Below are 18,144 nucleotides of genomic sequence, written 5' to 3'. Positions count from 1 at the left end.
ATGTAAATTCCAGTCTTGATATAATTGTCCAGGGAATGGTCTGCTGTAACAAATGGGCAAAACTATATTTGTGTATGGATGTGACAGAAAGAAGATTGAATTGTTCCGAGTCTGAACTCGAGGTTGGAAAAACGATCAAATAACTGCTGGGAATAAACAGTGGAATCCTCAGGGTTTGGTTCCTTTAGTCTCTTATCATCGTGCCAGATGCTCGGATGCAACAGATGGCATTGGAGGGATTAGGCCAGGATATCTCAACATCAATCAGAAATAAAACCGTGAAACAGAATTTTAAGATACTGCATCGGTTCTTTCGTGTATCAAAAGCTATTACAATCACCAACAAAAGCCTTTCGCTATTGAGACCGGAAAATTATGTACGATTATTTCAAACCTTACTGAATGTGTTAACTGCAAGTTTATTCTAATTTGCTTAATGCTACATAATCATAGAGTTAAAGAAAACTTTTAGTCATATTTGATTCTTTTTCATCCTTTATTTAGTGAGGTCTGGTGTCTAATGGGAAGCAGTCAAGACTGAGCTCATTTCTATAAATTATTATAGCACCCACTGATTTACTTTTGGTGGGCAGCTTCCTCTGGATAACTGAAGGTACCTGGAAATATTCATAGGACAAGATCAGACTTCGCTGGGCTTTATGGAGAAATGGTGAGCCGTATAACATCCTTAACATGTTGGAGACTCAATATGTGGAAAATGGTTCTCTGGTCAGATGAGACCAAAACTGAACTTTTTACCCTTGGTGCTAAAAGTATTAAGTGGTACGTTTTGAGGAAACTCAACACTGCTCATCACCCTGAGATCAGCATCCCAGCAGTGAAGCATGGTAGTGGTAGTATCGTGTTACCCTTAGCTTCTTGGTTGCTTCTCTGACTAATGCCCTCCTTTACTGGTCACCGACTGGCCTCCTCTAGGCAGAGTCTCGGTTGTTGTATAGTCTTTCCATGATTTAAACATGTATTTCATGACATTCCAAGAGATACTCTATGATTTTTTAAAATAATCAAACCCTGACTGATACATTCTGAAACTTGTCTGGGACTTGTTTTGATTGCTCTGTGGTCTATCTGGTGCTGCTTGTTTAGGTATGTTCTCTAGAAATCTCTGGGACCTTTCAGGAACAAGTTTATTTATTGAGATAATATGACACTTAAATCGGACACAGATCAACTCCATTCAACTAATTATCTCACTGGCAACTGTTGGAGTTTCACATCATTGGGGGGGGTTGAATACTTACGCAATCACAAATTTGTACTTTTTGTAAATTATTGTTCAAACCTGACACTTCAGCCTATGGAATGTTTTGTCTAGATTCATGACGTTAAATGGTTAAATGTCAATTCATTCCTTTTCACTTCCAGATTGCAACACTACAAAATTTGGGAAAGTTTAAGGAGGGGGCGAATATTTATGTAAGGCACTCTAGCAGCTCTAAAAGGCTACTCCGTATCACATATGTTTTGAAGTCTTACTGACCTGATAGTTCATCTTCCACTTGGCCCCATTATCAGGACTCGTCTGTCCGATGAGCTCCTGGACCTTGGCTCTCCTCAGAGGGTTTTTCCCCACCACTGAGCTTGGGTCACTGGGAGTGAAGGCCTTCTTCAGAGGATTATAGTCTTCAATCTGATTGGTGCTGTATGCGCGCCTTCTCGGAGAAGAGCTCATACTAGTCCCTGTGATGGGAATTATCCATAATTAAACAATCACTAGGCCAAAGAGAAAGCACACAGAAGAATGAACGATCATTCTATTGGTCCACTGAACACATTTTTAATAAAGAACTTGATCTGTGACTAAGAGTGTCTAGTCTTAGAGGATTTTGCAGCGTTACTTAAAAAAAAAGGTACTAAATTGGGTTTTAAGGTAAAACAAGATGTAGTCATCTCTGGATATGGGTTTTCAGACAACTTGTATTGTGTCAGTCAGCATCACATGGTAAAAATACATCAAAATGATATCACATCCGATCCAATATCAGCCCTAATAGCAATATGTACAGATTGGCATGCCGCAAGTACCTAGAGTAATCCATCTGTGAAACAATACTGTTCTGATCTCACTGCTGGAGGTAGCAACATTCACTAGATTGATGTCTTTGAGCACTTTGATGAAATGAAATGTTTTAAAGTTTTAGGTTATTACCAATTCCATCTTGTTCCACCATGCCAGGGCTGCTTTCAGACATGGTGCTTTGGTATGCATCAAACGTTCCTGTGCCTGATATATCCCTGACAGCACTATGCCCGTCTGAGCCGCTCTTCACTGGTTCCTCCTCCTGACTGTGGTAGAACACCGAGCTGGCCGACTCGTTGGAGTGCATCATGCTGTAGCGCCGTCGCTTGTCCTGCCACACCACAGGAGAGACAGTGAGAGAGTGAGAGAGAGAGGGAGCAAAAGAGGGCTGAACTGGTTCAGTTAAGCTGACATTTTGTTATTTGGTAGGTTGTGGCTCAGGTGGTAGAGTGGGTTGGCGGTTCGATTCCTGGCCCACGTGACTCCACATACCGAAGTGTCCTTGGGCAAGACACTGAACCCCAAGTTGCTCCCGATGGCAAGTTAGCGCCTTGCATGGCAGCTCTGCTACCATTGGTGTGTGAGTGTGTGAGTGAATGGGTGAATGAGACACAGTGTAAAGCGCTTTGGATACAAGTGCTATATAAGTGCACCATTTACCATTTATTTGGTAAACACTGAGGCATCTTGTAAGGAAGAAAAAAACAGGTCATTTCAATAAAATGCAGTGTGATTAATTATGAAGGCGAAAAAACGAAACTCGGCTTCTGAGAGAAGAAAAATTAGCATCCTTGAAGCGGTGCTTTTCAGTCCCAGTCATGGGATTTCAACTAATAATCTGATAATGTGAATCAGGCAAAGCCTCCCAAAGGTGCTAATCTCTGGAGTCCTATAGTTGTGCGTATGATGTTTGCTCATGATGGATGTTAGGCTTGTGTTTTCCTCTCACTTGCCCTTTTTTAGTAGGCATGTCAGCATCTCAGCTTGCAATATGCTCTCCATATACTATGTATGATATACCAAAGAATCAGATTTGTATCTTTAGGACTTCCATCAGCACCTAGTCCTATCAGACATTTAAAGAGGTAGTTTGCAATACTCAAAAATTGACAAGCTGCTGCTTTAACAGCAGAAAAATAAAAAATCATCTTCAGATATAATGTCACTATTGCATGCTGCCTGTAGGAGTAACAGCCAACTTCAGTGGGTTTTCCATTTGCACTCAGGAACTTTTTAGATGCTTTGCACAATGTGAAATCTGTAATCCATGTCTGCCTGATCCATCCTGATGCCCTACCTCTGGATGTTGCTCTCATCAACTGGAGGCTACAGCCTGGAGATTGCTTAAGACGGTACCGCTTGAAGTACCATGAAATGGTTTTGGACCTCAATTCCACATGGACATTTTCGCTGTGGTTGCTGGGACTACGGTTGCTACCTTTGGGACTGCAATTACCACATACAGCTTTGCACTCAGGTCTCCTTTAGTGAACAGTGGACTAGTTCAACAAAAACTTCATGTAATAACCATAATGAACTTTCTTTTACTTTCACGCTATTGAAAACAAAATCTAATCAAATATGGGGTAAAGGGGTGCATGGTGGCTTAGTGGTTAGCACGTTCGCCTCACACCTCCAGGGTCGAGTCCTGCCGGGGCCCTGTGTGTGTGGAGTTTGCATGTTCTCTCCGTGCTGCGGGGGTTTCCGGTTTCCTCCCCCAGTCCAAAGACATGCAGGGTGGGCTGATTGGCGTGTCTAAAGTGTCCGTAGTGCATGAATGGGTGTGTGAGTGTGTATGTGATTGTGCCCTGTGATGGACTGGCACCCTGTCCAGGGTGTACCCCGCCTTGTGCCCCATGCTCCCTGGGATAGACTCCAGGTTCCCCATCACCCTGAAAAGGAGTAAGCGGTAGAAGATGGATGGATGGATGGATGGATGGATGGATATGTGGTAAACACAGAGTCTCAACTATCTCCTTATATGGAATACTTGTTCAAGCCCCATTATGTTACACAAAATAAGTCAAATGAAATAGATTTAGTGCATAAGGAAATAAATATGATGGGGTGCTGTTACAGTCAACAACAAGTTGGTGTAACGTACTGTATATATATATATATATATATATATATATATATATATATATATATATATATATATATAAAACAGCACATCCTTATACTGTAGATATTTGCCAGTGATGATTTTTTTTGTATTGATTAAAGTATGTGTAATTATATTGATCTGTTTATAGTTGCATTTATCATTGTGGAACATGCAAGAGACAAGTCCGTTCCTATTTTCACTTAGGCTTCAACAGCAATAAACCACTGTTCCTTTGCTATCCATTTTTCTTGTGCTTGAAATTAATAAAATGAAGGAAGAAAATAAAGCTTGTCATGTTACTATCCTGAAGACTTTCCTGTGGTGGAAAACTTACTGATTATTACAAAGCACTGACACTGGAGACTCCTTCCATGAATGCTAAATAAATATCACCTTACAGAAAACTTCATTATATCCATCACAATTGCAGTATATAATAATAATAATCATAATCATAATCATCCATCCATCCATCCATTTTCTATATCGCTTATCCTCCAGAACCTGGAGCCTATCCCAGGGAGCATGGGGCACAAGGTAGGGTACACTCTGGATGATGTGCCAATCCATCGCAGGGCACATCATAATCATAATAAACTTTATTTTATATAGTGCCTTTAAAAGTAGCTTCTTAAGGCGCTTTACATAAAAAACACAACCATGTATAAATACAATCGATAAAAAATACATATGCATCAACAGACATAGAATACATACATATCAACAGTCAAAAAAATTTATAAAGTAAAAGCTCACCTAAAAAAGTATGTTTTAAGATAAGATTTAAAAATATCTAATGTCTGTGTGTGTCTGATATCAGTAATTTAGGAGCATAAGAGGAGATATATGTTGTTAAACCATTTTTAATGTGTTTATTATTAGCCTTACTTTATACACACTATATACAGTAAGTCCCTGGGAATGCGCTGTTCCTATAGAAACAATAATGTATTCGAATGAGTGCACGATTACAATATAAACCTGTGATTTGAATTATAGACAAAACTACTGTCAGAGCTGCTGTTATAGAAAATAAATCAACACCTTCCGACTAATTAAGAATTCAACAGCGCTGTGGTATGAGTATAAATAACGTGTGTATGAATAACACGACACAACAGGGTTGTTTTTTTCCTGCATTCACACAGTTTTGCTTGTGCAGACCCCTGCTGAAGTTTACTCACAGACTTGGGGTTGGAGTGGTAGCGTGTCGTGTCACACACCACGCTGTATCCAATCAACCGGTCACCAGGAAACAGGTATGTTGTTCCCACTGGAGACAGTAGCACCTCCTTAGTCTCAGGATAGAGCCATTCGATGGAGATGTCACTCAGAACAGGAGCCATGGACTTCTTCAGGCATTTAATCATCTACGAAATTTCCGAACGCATGAACATGACGCACGATGATTTTCAAGGAAGTAGACTATAATTATTATGCTCTCTGAAATCTCAGACAAAGAAAATGAAGGAAAATTTTGCTTCGTTTTTTTTTTTTTTTTTTTAAACAATGTCCTACTGTTTTAACTGAGCAGAATGAATTATTAATTACTGGTACTTGTAAGCGCACCGCAATTTATATCCGAGCTCTAATTGCAAAGCAGCGACATTCAAAGCAGGATAAACATGTCAGTGTGAATGAAAACCTTAGGCTGCAGCCTTTCTCCTTCTGCCAGGAAGTCAGCAGCACCTCTGGAAACAGTCGCGAGGCCCTGGATGAGCCGTCTACAGACTCCTGGACCTATACCGAACGTGTAGCACCTGCGACATAAACAATCACATTCATATTGAGATCAAGAGCAGACATAAACTTATGGAAGCACATTCTCATCAACATCTCGTTATTTTGAGCTATGCATCTCGTATAAGATAAGCGTCACGTTTTCACAAGAAAATATCCTGTTGTTGTGAGAAAAATGCCAGAGAAAATATTCCAAGAAAACATTTTGAAAAGCATCTCGTTATTATGAAAAAAACAGTTCATGGTTACGAAAGCATCTCGTTGTTACAAGAAAAGTGTCTCTTTATGAGAAGAGCTTCTTGTTATTTTGAGTAAAACATCTCATTAATACAAGATAAACCTCTCATTAATACGAGATAAATCTTTCATTAATACGAGATAAACCTTTCATTAATACGAGATAAACCTTTCATTAATACGAGATAAACATTAATACGAGATAAACATTAATACGAGATAAACCTCTCATTAATACGAGATAAACCTCTCATTAATACGAGATAAACATTAATACGAGATAAACTTCTCATTAATACGAGATAAACCTCTCATTAATGCGAGATAAACATTTCATTAATACGAGATAAACATTAATACGAGATAAACCTCTCATTAATACGAGATAAACATTAATACGAGATAAACTTCTCATTAATACGAGATAAACCTCTCATTAATACGAGATAAACCTCTCATTAATACGAGATAAACCTCTCATTAATACGAGATAAACATTAATACGAGATAAACCTCTCATTAATACGAGATAAACATTAATACGAGATAAACTTCTCATTAATACGAGATAAACCTCTCATTAATGCGAGATAAACATTTCATTAATATGAGATAAACATTAATACGAGATAAACCTCTCATTAATACGAGATAAACCTCTCATTAATACGAGATAAACATTAATACGAGATAAACTTCTCATTAATACGAGATAAACCTCTCATTAATACGAGATAAACCTCTCATTAATACGAGATAAACATTAATACGAGATAAACCTCTCATTAATACGAGATAAACATTAATACGAGATAAACTTCTCATTAATACGAGATAAACATTTCATTAATACGAGATAAACATCTCATTAATATGAGCTAAACATATTAATACAAGATAAACCTCATTAATACGAGATAAACATCTCATTAATACGAGATAAACATCTCATTTATACAAGATAAACATCTCATTTATACAAGATAAACATCTCATTAATACGATAACTTTCCTTTCATTGTTATGAGGAAAAAGTATCTTGTTTTTTTTACAAACTGGATTATTGTCATTACAAAAAAAACAATATATATACATTTTTAAACATTTGTAAATCGGGCTTCTCATTTGTTTTGTTTTCGTGATTAATGTTGAGGTTTTTGATGTATTTTGGGTCACTCATGCATATGAGATGAAGGAAAACACAGGTGATTAAAAACCTCAGCGTGACCTTTAGTTTTGTCAGTGACATCTCCAAGATTCATTGGAGTTGGAGTTAGAGATTCATGACTATTTGCTCATTAGGCAGGGTTTGCTTTGTAGCTGATGCGAAGCAAGGACAGTTCCATATGCCTTGGAGGACTGGGCAGACTGTGTGCCTAATGAAATCACGGCATGGGGTTCATTCTTTAAAAGACAAATAGTCAGAGTTGCCAGTCGCTTTAAGTACTGGTACTGTTTTGTCTTTTTCCTCTCTCATGCCCGAATAATGCATCAGATCTACTGGGATGAACAAACGTTAATATAAATTTGCATAAACATTACACCGGATGTTGCGTATCGACACAAGACAGACCTGCGACTTACGCTGTAAATCTCAGACGGCCGTCTGCGCAAACAAAACCACGTGTGAATACCAGCAACATCCTGTTTATTTCAATCTGAAACGGATTACAGAAGCATACCATTTTGCACGCACGGCAGCCAGGTCGATTTGATTACGCACTTGTATTATGTTTGCTTGTGTGTTTGCCCCCCCCCCCCCCCCCATCAAGAAAGAACAGCAGCCATTTCCAGAACTAAGCTCCGTTTTCTTTGATTTTTTTCGCATTCAAAAGAACTGAAGAAAATGCATCGATACTGTAAATATCATACCACAGCATTGTTGAATTCTCAATTCTGATTGGTCAGAAGACGCTGATTAAGATTCTATAACAGCAGCTCTGGCTGTAATTCAAATCACACGTTCATATTAATGTGCTCCTTCTAATACATTGCTGTTTCTATAGTAACAGCATACACAAGGACTTGTTGGGCGGATGCTCCACAATAACCTAAGCCTAATAATAAACAGGTAAAAAAAAAAAAGGTGTTGCTGCAGTATTTAACAATGAAAAAGATGTACTTGTTGCTAAGGTGAAGTTTTGTAAAAGGAGAACGTTTTAGAAAGAAGTCTCCGGTGTCATAGCTTTGTAACAGTCAGAGGTAAAGCTGGCTCTTTATGTTTTCTGGTGCTAGCAGTCTTCAAGACAGAGAACGTTGCACTAACGTCAAGAAAGAGAGAGAGAGAGAGAGAGAGAGAAAATAGCGGCCGGTGAGGGAACGACAGATAAAGTAAACTCGTTCCACAGTCATTCCATAAGATTGATTGTAACTATTCATGGATAAAAGTACAATATGTCATTCTTTAATCAATAAAAAGTTGTTGAACGTTGGCAAGCATGAGCGACTTCAGGTTGTGCTGTGATCTGAAAATAATCAACTCCACGGTCCAATAATCAGCTTCTAACATATTCTATTGTACATCAACAATCTATTGTCTAACTACAATTTTGCGTTTTTTTTTCATACCTGATGGATCGGGAGTGACTGCGGACCAGCTCGATGACCTTGCCCATGTTACTGACGGCTCCGTTGGTGAGGACGAAGAGCAGGCGAGGATGACCGCGCCACAGCGGCTGCCTCAGGATCCAGTTCAGCGGGGCCAGGATGTTGGTACCACCCATGTCAGCCCGGATCTTCTTTATATATTCACATGCAGTGCCCAAGCTTTCCTGTGATGCGGTAATGTGTTTTGTCAGGGTATAAGAAGCGTCAAATCCATCAGTTCAGAAGAAAACGTAAGTGCATTAAGCTAATTAAGCTCATTAATTAAGAAAAAGCATATGCTCAGGAATATCAGCAATTCATAGTAACGAGTTTGATTTTAAGTTAATTTGAATGACTTAAGCCTGGATGGAAATTCATATAATAGAAAAAAAAACACTCCTGCTAATAAAAACCAAGCCAAGTTTTGCCAAACCACTGTCAAGTGCACAGCATTTCGGTGTCGATGGATTGTTCTAATATTGTTTCTTTAGTAACAGCTCAGTCTGGCAGGCACTCCGTATAATCTAAGCCTACGAATAAATGGATTTATGAATAAATAAAAGAAACCTGTTGTCACAAGTATAATTGTATAATATGGTGTCTTATTTATCAGAGATCTCCAGGGTTTGCGCTTAGTGGCAGTCAGTACGTTTTCCACCATGGGAAAGTCTACAGGACAGAGGTGACGGTTCAGCATGGTTCAAGATGGTTCAAGTTTGAGGAGCAAAGAGAGAACATGATCATTGACAGCGTCCGTTCATTCGTTCTTTCATTCATTCATCCTTAGTAACTGCCTGGTCAGCGTTGTGGTGGTTTAAATTAGGCTACTAGTTTGTTTATCTATTCTGGGAAAATTAAATGTGTAAATTTGAAAGTATAGTGGGTAGACATTTAAAAAAAAAAAAAAAAAAAACACCAGCCTTGCGGACATCTCCAGCTGAGCCGAACTGTCGACTCGAATGATGTAGCTGAGGTTGAGGAACTGTCAGAGCCAGAATTCACACACCATGATGGTATTGCTGTCATTTCTACCGCCAGTCTTTTCTAGTCTTTCTGAAGGGGCATACACGTAGGGCTCATTTAAATTAATAATAATAATAATAATAATAATAATTTTAAGAAACGCTTCCTGTTTAGGCCATGCTCACTTGGGGTTTAATTCCAAATACAGATATAGATAAGGATATTTGAAGCACTAAACAGATACAGATATGGGTACAGATAGTGGCATTGTGTTACACTCCTAATGCATATATAATAGAGTGAATCATTTCACAAAGGTAAGTGGTTTAGAAATGGATTTTGGCAATGCTACAGGAATTTAGGCAAGTAATATTGCCTTGTAATAAAAATCATCCTTTTTTAAAAAAAATAAATAAATAAATAAAAATATGCTGTATTCAGAGGATTTACCATTGCTGTGCAAAAAATGCCAACATTGTTAATAATGAATGAAAGTAAGCACCAAGCAAAAAAAAAAAAATACACAAGCCCTTATCAGTAATCATTCATTATTAACAGCGTTACTACCCGAAATGAAAGCTAAGTCATGTTAGAAGCAGTAAATCAGATTGTGGTGATTGATTGTGTTGTAGCTCGTGGTAAGTGTTGTACCTCATCATAACTCTGACTGGTGGCAAACAACGGTTTGAACGTCGAGCCAAAGCTGATGATATTGAACAGGCAGGCCGGGAAAAGGCTTTTCAGAATCACCACCATGGCGTCCTGGCAACACAAACACCAGGAATGAGTGACTGCAAAGAGTGGACGAAATAAAAGCTGAATGAGCTGGGCATGGAATAAAAAAGGACAGAGGAAGAACCAAGAAAAGGTCAAAGCTGCCACTCAAGAGCTATTCTTTATATCTCAATACACCGTTATATATAAATGGAAACTCTCTAGCTGTTACCATATTGTAGTACAGCAAAGGTTATATTGACAGTCTGCACAAATGCATGGAGTAATACATGCACAGAAAAGGTGAAAGCAACAACCAGCCAAGTAACAACCAACCGAATATTCGACACATTCTGGTTCATTTATAATGAAATGTTTCAAAAAAGCACGGCTTTACAGTTTCAAAAGTCACGCTTAATTCACTTTAAGTCCAACTTTAAGCTGATTTCTGCACATGCAGTGAAATCCGTAAGTCCCGAATGCATTAAAAGCTCAGGAAAAGGCCGAAATTATAGAATTAAATCAACACAATTTTCCACTTACATCAGATATAGTTGATCAGACAAAAGGCATTGCTAATTTCTTGTGAAACGATTCAGCGTGGAGTAGCAACAGGTTGAAACAATTTATTGCCTGACATCCATAAAAAATAGAAAAATACAGTCATAATACGATCATCGGTGCAACCGGATCCCACAAAGAGAGCCACTTTGATTTTTTTTTTTTTTAATTTGTTTTAAAAGTCATGACACAAAAGTGGTGACACGATACACTCTCAGCCAATCAGAATTGAGGAACTGTCACACAGGTATACATGCGTGCATGCTGGACAACATGGAAGGAACAATCTGACCTTAAAGTAACACATTTAATGGGGAAAAAAACCCAAGGTGATCAATTAAGACATTCGTCCAACATTAAATTTTGCTTCTTTAGTTTTGCACTTTAGCAAAAAGGCTAATGTAGATCACAACCTTAGATGCCAGAAAGGGTCACACTTTTCCATTCTTCCTGAGTACCTGAAAACAACTTACGAAGGTTGTCTCACACAAAATCTCTTCAGAAAACAGCTGCTTCAAATCATGTCTTTTTTTCCATAAAGTCCACACAGACATTCTTACAATGTATTTGAGCTGTAAGTGATGATGATTATAATTTAATTATCCTTTGAATTGAAATATCCTGGATATTTTAGTTTAAAAAAAAAAAAAAGGTTACTATGTGTTTATAGAAAAAATAAAAAAAACATTGGCCAAGATAGACTTCCATAGCTTCCATTACTTGCTTATGTGGTCCTTCTTTTATTCTCCAAATCTCCATATCTTCAAACAACATTATTAATCTCATTTCTAAATAAGTGATTGCAAATTATTCTGAAAACTGAATACACGAGTTTGAAGAGGGAATTAAATCATCCTCTGCATCACTTCCGAGTTTCACAATAAATCATTCTGGCTCCTAAACCCCATTAGTAATTCTTTATAGCATTACTGAAGACCTGAGGAGCAGATATTTTTTTGGACGGATTTCTGGTGAAATTTCTTCCAAATTTGTCAGCTAATTCCTAGCGACGTAAATGTCAGACACCAAACACCTATCGATTGATCGACTGTGTAGAAATGTGTCGCTTTAAGGTCAGAATTCTCATTACCTTTATCACTACAGTATAAGACAATCCGTTAATTCTGTTTGGCTGAGAGTGTATCATGTGACGGCTTTTGTGCTCTGTGCTTTCTTCTTCTCCTTTTTTTTTATGTCAGTGGATTGCTTTTTTGCATCCAGTCGCATTAGAGTGACCCGATCCTACAAGGGTGGCTCCTGTGGTTGCAGAACAGAACCATCCTCAATCAAACACAGAATGAGTCATCGCTGTAGCATGCGTCACACACCCCAGCCTCACACGCTCTGGCGCATGGTTAACATTTGCTCCCTTCACCAAACCCTCAGACATAATCACTCATGCGGCTCGAGCCGAGCACCGACCAACACCGTCTGATATTTCGCCTACTGCCCGTTTTACACTGGACTACTTTTATGGCTTCAGAATAGCCAAGCAGAAGGCTAATGTCATGCATATTTTAATGAAATGATGCACTCTATCCTTTCAGGCCCACAGTGGTATTGATAGATTAATAGTGACTCAAGGCTGTAGCAATTTCGGAGATGCTTGTAGGCTCAGTAAATCAGTAAATACAAAGCAGTCACTATGTATTAAAGGAATACTTCAGTGTTTTTCAGCCTAAGCTCCATCCATCTGTAGTGTATGTGCTACACCATCTGTAGTGTACTGTACAGCATGTGTGTGATTACCATAGACAAGCATTTCAAACATTTCTCTATCATAAGATAATAACAGCAAAAAAAAACTTTTTTATGTGTGTGTGCATAAACGTTCATTGACTGTCCCAACATCTGCTCTTAGATTTTAATGCTAGGTATGAGTTTTGAGTAAACAGGTTCTCTGTTCTTTCCTCAGGCCTTGTCCACACATATACAGATATTTTCAAAAACATAATTGTTGTCTCTGAATTTTTGGCCGCCCATCCATGTGACTATTGCATTTGGGGTCACGGAAAAATTGCTTTTTTATTAAAATGCCCTCCAAGGTGGAGAAATGATACTCGCTGTACTGCTCCTGAATCCACTGCTCTGGCAGGATACATGAACAAATTAAAATTTTGGAGTGGACACTTTGTATTCAAGTGTAACATCATACAGTATGTCCACCTCATCATTAGTGTAATTTTAACTTGTTTTCCACATTTTGCCTTCTACTCAATATGCATGGTCTTAAAGTTATCACGTATGGACAGGGTCTCAGTGCAAGCGATCCTGTATATAATTTTGTCCATGGTCTACACACTAAAGGTTAGGTTACAAAAACTTTGGCTTATTCCTTTAACAAAACAAAGGATTTGAAGAAACATTTTCCTTTGCTTTCAAATTACTTCTATGTTCCTCTTACAGTATATATGACCCTGGAATTACTAGCAAGAACTCATTTGGACTCATCATTATCTCCATGTGTACTTGTTATCTAACCTTAACCTTTAACCTTTAACCCTGACTTACTCTTCCCTTTCCCAGCTTGGTGTACAATCATAACCTGTATTCCATTATATATATATATATATATATATATATATATATATATATATATATATATATATATATATATATATATATATATATATATATATATATATATATATGTATATAATCTGTCGGAAAAAAAAAGTCCATAATTGACAGAATTACCTTACCTTAACCCGGCTGATACTGACACCACTCATACTCCCGCTGCGGTCAATAAGGAAGATAAACTCCCCCTGCACCCTGCGCAGGTCAGAGGTCATGGACTGCAAGTCAGGGCAGAAGTTAAGCATAACCACAGGGTTGTGAAGAATGTCTTTATGGAGCCTTTTATGGATGATATCCACCTACGCAGAGCATGAGAAGAGCACGAATCAGGAGCATCTCTAAACAATACAGCACTTGTTTCATTTAAAACACTTTTTTGTTTTTGAGCATGAAAGACATGGTTCTAATATTTGGAACTGTGTATGCAACAGACCGAGGAAAGATTCTCATAAAAAAAAAAGGTCTGGCCTAGTTAATAATTCAGACGCTTCTGAGTGAACAAGAAGTAATTACCCTTTCAGCAGCCTACATTCTTTGTTGCCCTATTACTTTTTTGTTTGGGTATGCTAATTTCGCTGGAGCTTGCATTGCTAATGCAGCAATGAAATTCAGTTAAATCAATGTGTGCAGAGTTCAACGCACTCCAGCCATTAATGGATCTCAAAACGCAGCAAATTAGCACACACTCTTACACTTAAGCTCTGAAATGAATATCTTTTGTGATGTATATATATATATATATATATATATATATATATATATATATATATATATATATATATATATATATATATATATGAATAATGTCTTTTTTGCAGTTCGTAGTCGTTCCTTATTCACTGGAAGTTTTAAAGCTTTTTATTTCCGGTGTAAATATAATGAGAGGAAGGGGCACATAGTATACTTGTTCTGCTGATCTGTATGTAGATACACCATGTACACTCCATCAGAGACCTCTAATAGTTCCCAACAAAACCCCTTTTCACGGCCGATCATATTTACGGCTGAATGTTCTCAGCCTCCTGTTGAGGAACAGCGGTCACTTAAGGGTCTAATTGAATCTGCCTTCATGCAAGTCTTTCAAAAGGATACATCTGTCCTTGCTGCAACGTGCAGGAAGTACAAGAAGTGGGTGCTTAATGACAAACAGGTGCCTGTCCTTGTTTCTTGTTCCTTCCAAAACAGTGCATGAAAATCATTTGTGGTTATCAGCCTTGTTATCTTTTCTTGTTCTCACTTTCTTTTCATTGCTAGAGTCCTTCTTTGTGGCCTTGATGTAATCACTCCTCCCCTTCAGATGTTCATCGTACTCTTCCAGCGTCATGTCTCCGTCCTCAATAAGCACATGGGGCAGGTGGGGCTCTGGAGACAGCAAAGGAAAGGAAAGTGGACTTCAGAGCTACGCTAACCAGTCCCTTAAACATTTAGTTAAAAAAAGTCAGCAGTTCAATAGAATGCTAAAGGTACAGTAAGTGAGCAGATATTAGTTAAAGTTCTCATGGGCCTCTCCATTACACAGTTCAGCACTGTCTATTCAGGGTTCTTCCATTCTAAATAGTTCTAAAGGGTTAAAGTCTAGGGCAGTTGGCTGACTTCCCCACTCAGAGACACCTGATTTCCCTTACAAGTTAATTACAGGTTTATTAGTTGTGATCGATCACCAAGTAATCACCAAACTCTGGCCCTGGAAGACTGGAATTGGGGAACTGGTCTATACGAATACTGACTATATGATGAGAAAAAACCTAATCAGTTTTTCCACGCATCTTTTTTTTTCATATTACTACTACATATTACTATTACATACTTTATGTGTTACATATTACTAATTTGACACTAGCCATAGAGATAGTCTTGAATTTCTCGGCCTAAGCACTGTATTAGTAATTGCTGTTCACTTGCCTGAAAAATGCCCTGTAAAAGCATCCTTTTAAATCAATATAAAAACACACACCAGTGCATTTCTACAGTCAAGGTAAAACTCATTATGGAGTGCCAATAGAACACTCTATCTGACAATACGCATGGTGTCAAGGCTTGCATGATCTCACCATTGAATAACCTTTCCGGCTCAGCGGTTTAATGTACTTTGTGACACTGATAGTATTCCCCAAACACCTACGGCATGTGAGTCAGCATGTCACAAAATATTAGTGCCGTTATTAGCACTGCTAACACATATTGAGGTGGCACTGGGATCAGTGAACAGATTGCTTTGTGGTTGTCCATCTGTAGCTCATGGGCAAATGAGATTTGCAAACAGCAGAGGATAGAAATGACTTGTTTGCTTAATGTTTTTTCTAGGATCGGATTGCTTATCTGAGAAGCCATGCTTTACAACTCATTGATCTGAAATCAACTAACGAGGGATGGCCCTTAACATGGGCATCTGTTTGAACCCAGCACATCTCTTCAGCATGAGTCTTGAAGAAGCCACTGGACAAAAGCTGCCCACCAGATTCAGTTGTTCCTCGCCAGCTTGATGAGGGAGCACCAGATTGATTTTCCCCCAAGAGATAGAGGTCAGGAAGAGCAAGTGCCAGGGAAGAAAATGTAATAAGGCAGAGAAGTGAAAGCAGAAAAGCAAGCGTCTTGGACGGGACTGCCTGAAAACATTCAAACCATAGCCCACACTGAGAAGAATCTGACGCAAACGATGGTGAGGATGTTTCAATAGTTTTGATTTAATAACAGCCCACGCTTGGTGTGGGTGTGTGGAAGCATTAAGAGGTATATGGGGAAGCCTGAAGGCTGATCTTTCTTTGAAAACCTCAGACAGGAAAGTGGTCATCTGTGTGTTTATATCCAGTTGGGTAACTGCAGGAAAATATAGGCAATTTACAAAATTCCATAATCGTGTCATGGTGTGTACAGCTACAGGTATGCAGGAGTTTCATATTGGTTGGTGTTTGCTTGTGTTCTTTAACATGTGTTAAAAAGACAATGGAGGCCACCAGCAGAGCAACTAAACAGCAAGCGGGGGGAAAACAACGATCGTGAAAGCTGCTTTCTCTATTGGAAACCTGAATGAATAACACCATCTGTATACCAAGATTGCAAGACTCCACCTGTTTGCACAATGAAACTTGGAGCTTGTGTAAGATGGAAAACAGTGTAAGACACATCAAGACAATAGCTAGAACATCTTTCCAGTAGGGATGGAATTGGCCACAGGATGAGTGGTACCTAGATGTAATGCCTCGCCTTTAAGGCAAAGTCTTGTTTTCATCACATTATCGAATCTTGTTTTGACCTGAGAGTCCTTTAAGTGTCTCTTGGAAAACTCCAAGTAAGCCATTATGTGCATTTTACCAAAAACTGTCTTCTGTCTGGCCATTCTACTATAGAGGTCAGATTGGTGGAAGGCTGCTGAGATAGTTGTCCCTCTCTAGTAGAACATCTGGAGTTCTTTCATAGTAATCTTTGGGTTCTTGGTCTGACTAAAGTCCTTCCCCAGGTTGGCCAAGTGGCTAACTGTAGGAAAAGGCTTAGTTCCAGCTTGGTTCCAGACTACTTCAGTTTTACATAAATATGCAACCTAGTAAAAACTCATCTTTCTGTGCAAGAGAGATCTTTGCCAGCATCACTGTATGAATGAATGCCATTATTCTAAATGCTAGTGCAAACTGAGAAAGATGAGTGTAAATCCATAACCGCCCCCATTCTACAAAGCCCAGGCTACACTTGTCTAATCTGGGTTTTGCATAACTTCAACTGAGTCATCTTTGGATATCACTGACAAGCTTAGGTGTGTATTATTCTGCATCAAAATAGCTTTCACAAAAGCTTTACACATGATTTTATGCCACCAAATTTATGAGGATCTGTGTGGGACGCTTTACTGCTGAGCACAGCTGCTTTTACTAAAGTGCTAAATTAAACCTTCCTGTTGTTTTTTGGGGGTTTTTTTTAGCAAACTTTAATGATGTTTATATGTGTAGTTTTGGTTGCTTTTATAGTACATACCACTGGGGTAGATGAGAATTTCCACAGGGCAGTCATAGGTGTATTTGTCTGCCAGGGTGACCACAATGCTGGTAGCAGAATGGGCGGAGGGGTCAGCATCTGCCCGGATGGCGTGAGAAGGGCTCTCCACTCCTGAACAGAGAAAGCTTAACCTTACAAATATATTTAATTTACACATTCTTTACCAAGTGGGTTTGTTCAAGTCAAGTGGCCAATCAGTATCACAGTTATAATCAGTGTTCAAATTATCCAACCATCATCCAACCAACCAACCAGCCAGCCATCAATCCTATTGTCTTCTATCCATCCACACATCCAATAATCCAATCATCCATCCATCCATCCATCCATCCAATCAACCAACCAACCATCCATCTAACTATCCATTCTTTCAGTCCATCCAATCACCTGTCAATCATCCATCTATTTATCCCACATCCATTCATAAATCCATTAATCCACAACCATTCATTTATCCATCCTTCTATATATCCACCTTCCATGCTGTCTAACCAACCACGCACTATTCATCTATCCATTCATCCATCCATACATACATACATCTGCCATTCATTAAACCAACCATCTAGCCAATATCCACCCATCAAGCAACCACCTATTTGTTAATCTATTTATTTTTCTGTCTGTC

At 38.6% G+C, this 18,144-nt stretch overlaps 1 protein-coding gene across 1 annotated transcript in view; it reads right to left on the bottom strand.

Moving 5' to 3' along the window:
• vwa5b1 (von Willebrand factor A domain containing 5B1) overlaps nt 1-18,144 on the bottom strand; it is a 31,570-nt gene that overhangs the window by 10,568 nt on the left and 2,858 nt on the right. The window contains exons 5-13 of the mRNA XM_047160509.2: nt 17,496-17,627; nt 14,767-14,891; nt 13,652-13,828; nt 10,326-10,436; nt 8,694-8,896; nt 5,794-5,908; nt 5,333-5,518; nt 2,171-2,372; nt 1,502-1,701 (exon numbers count right to left, since the gene is read on the bottom strand). Coding sequence (XP_047016465.2) covers nt 1,502-1,701; nt 2,171-2,372; nt 5,333-5,518; nt 5,794-5,908; nt 8,694-8,896; nt 10,326-10,436; nt 13,652-13,828; nt 14,767-14,891; nt 17,496-17,627 — 1,451 coding nt within the window. The remainder of the gene's footprint in view (nt 1-1,501; nt 1,702-2,170; nt 2,373-5,332; nt 5,519-5,793; nt 5,909-8,693; nt 8,897-10,325; nt 10,437-13,651; nt 13,829-14,766; nt 14,892-17,495; nt 17,628-18,144) is intronic.

This window comes from Ictalurus punctatus, chromosome 15 (assembly GCF_001660625.3).
Source record: "Ictalurus punctatus breed USDA103 chromosome 15, Coco_2.0, whole genome shotgun sequence".
Taxonomy (NCBI): domain Eukaryota; kingdom Metazoa; phylum Chordata; class Actinopteri; order Siluriformes; family Ictaluridae; genus Ictalurus; species Ictalurus punctatus.
This window is presented reverse-complemented; position numbering and strand designations above follow the sequence as displayed.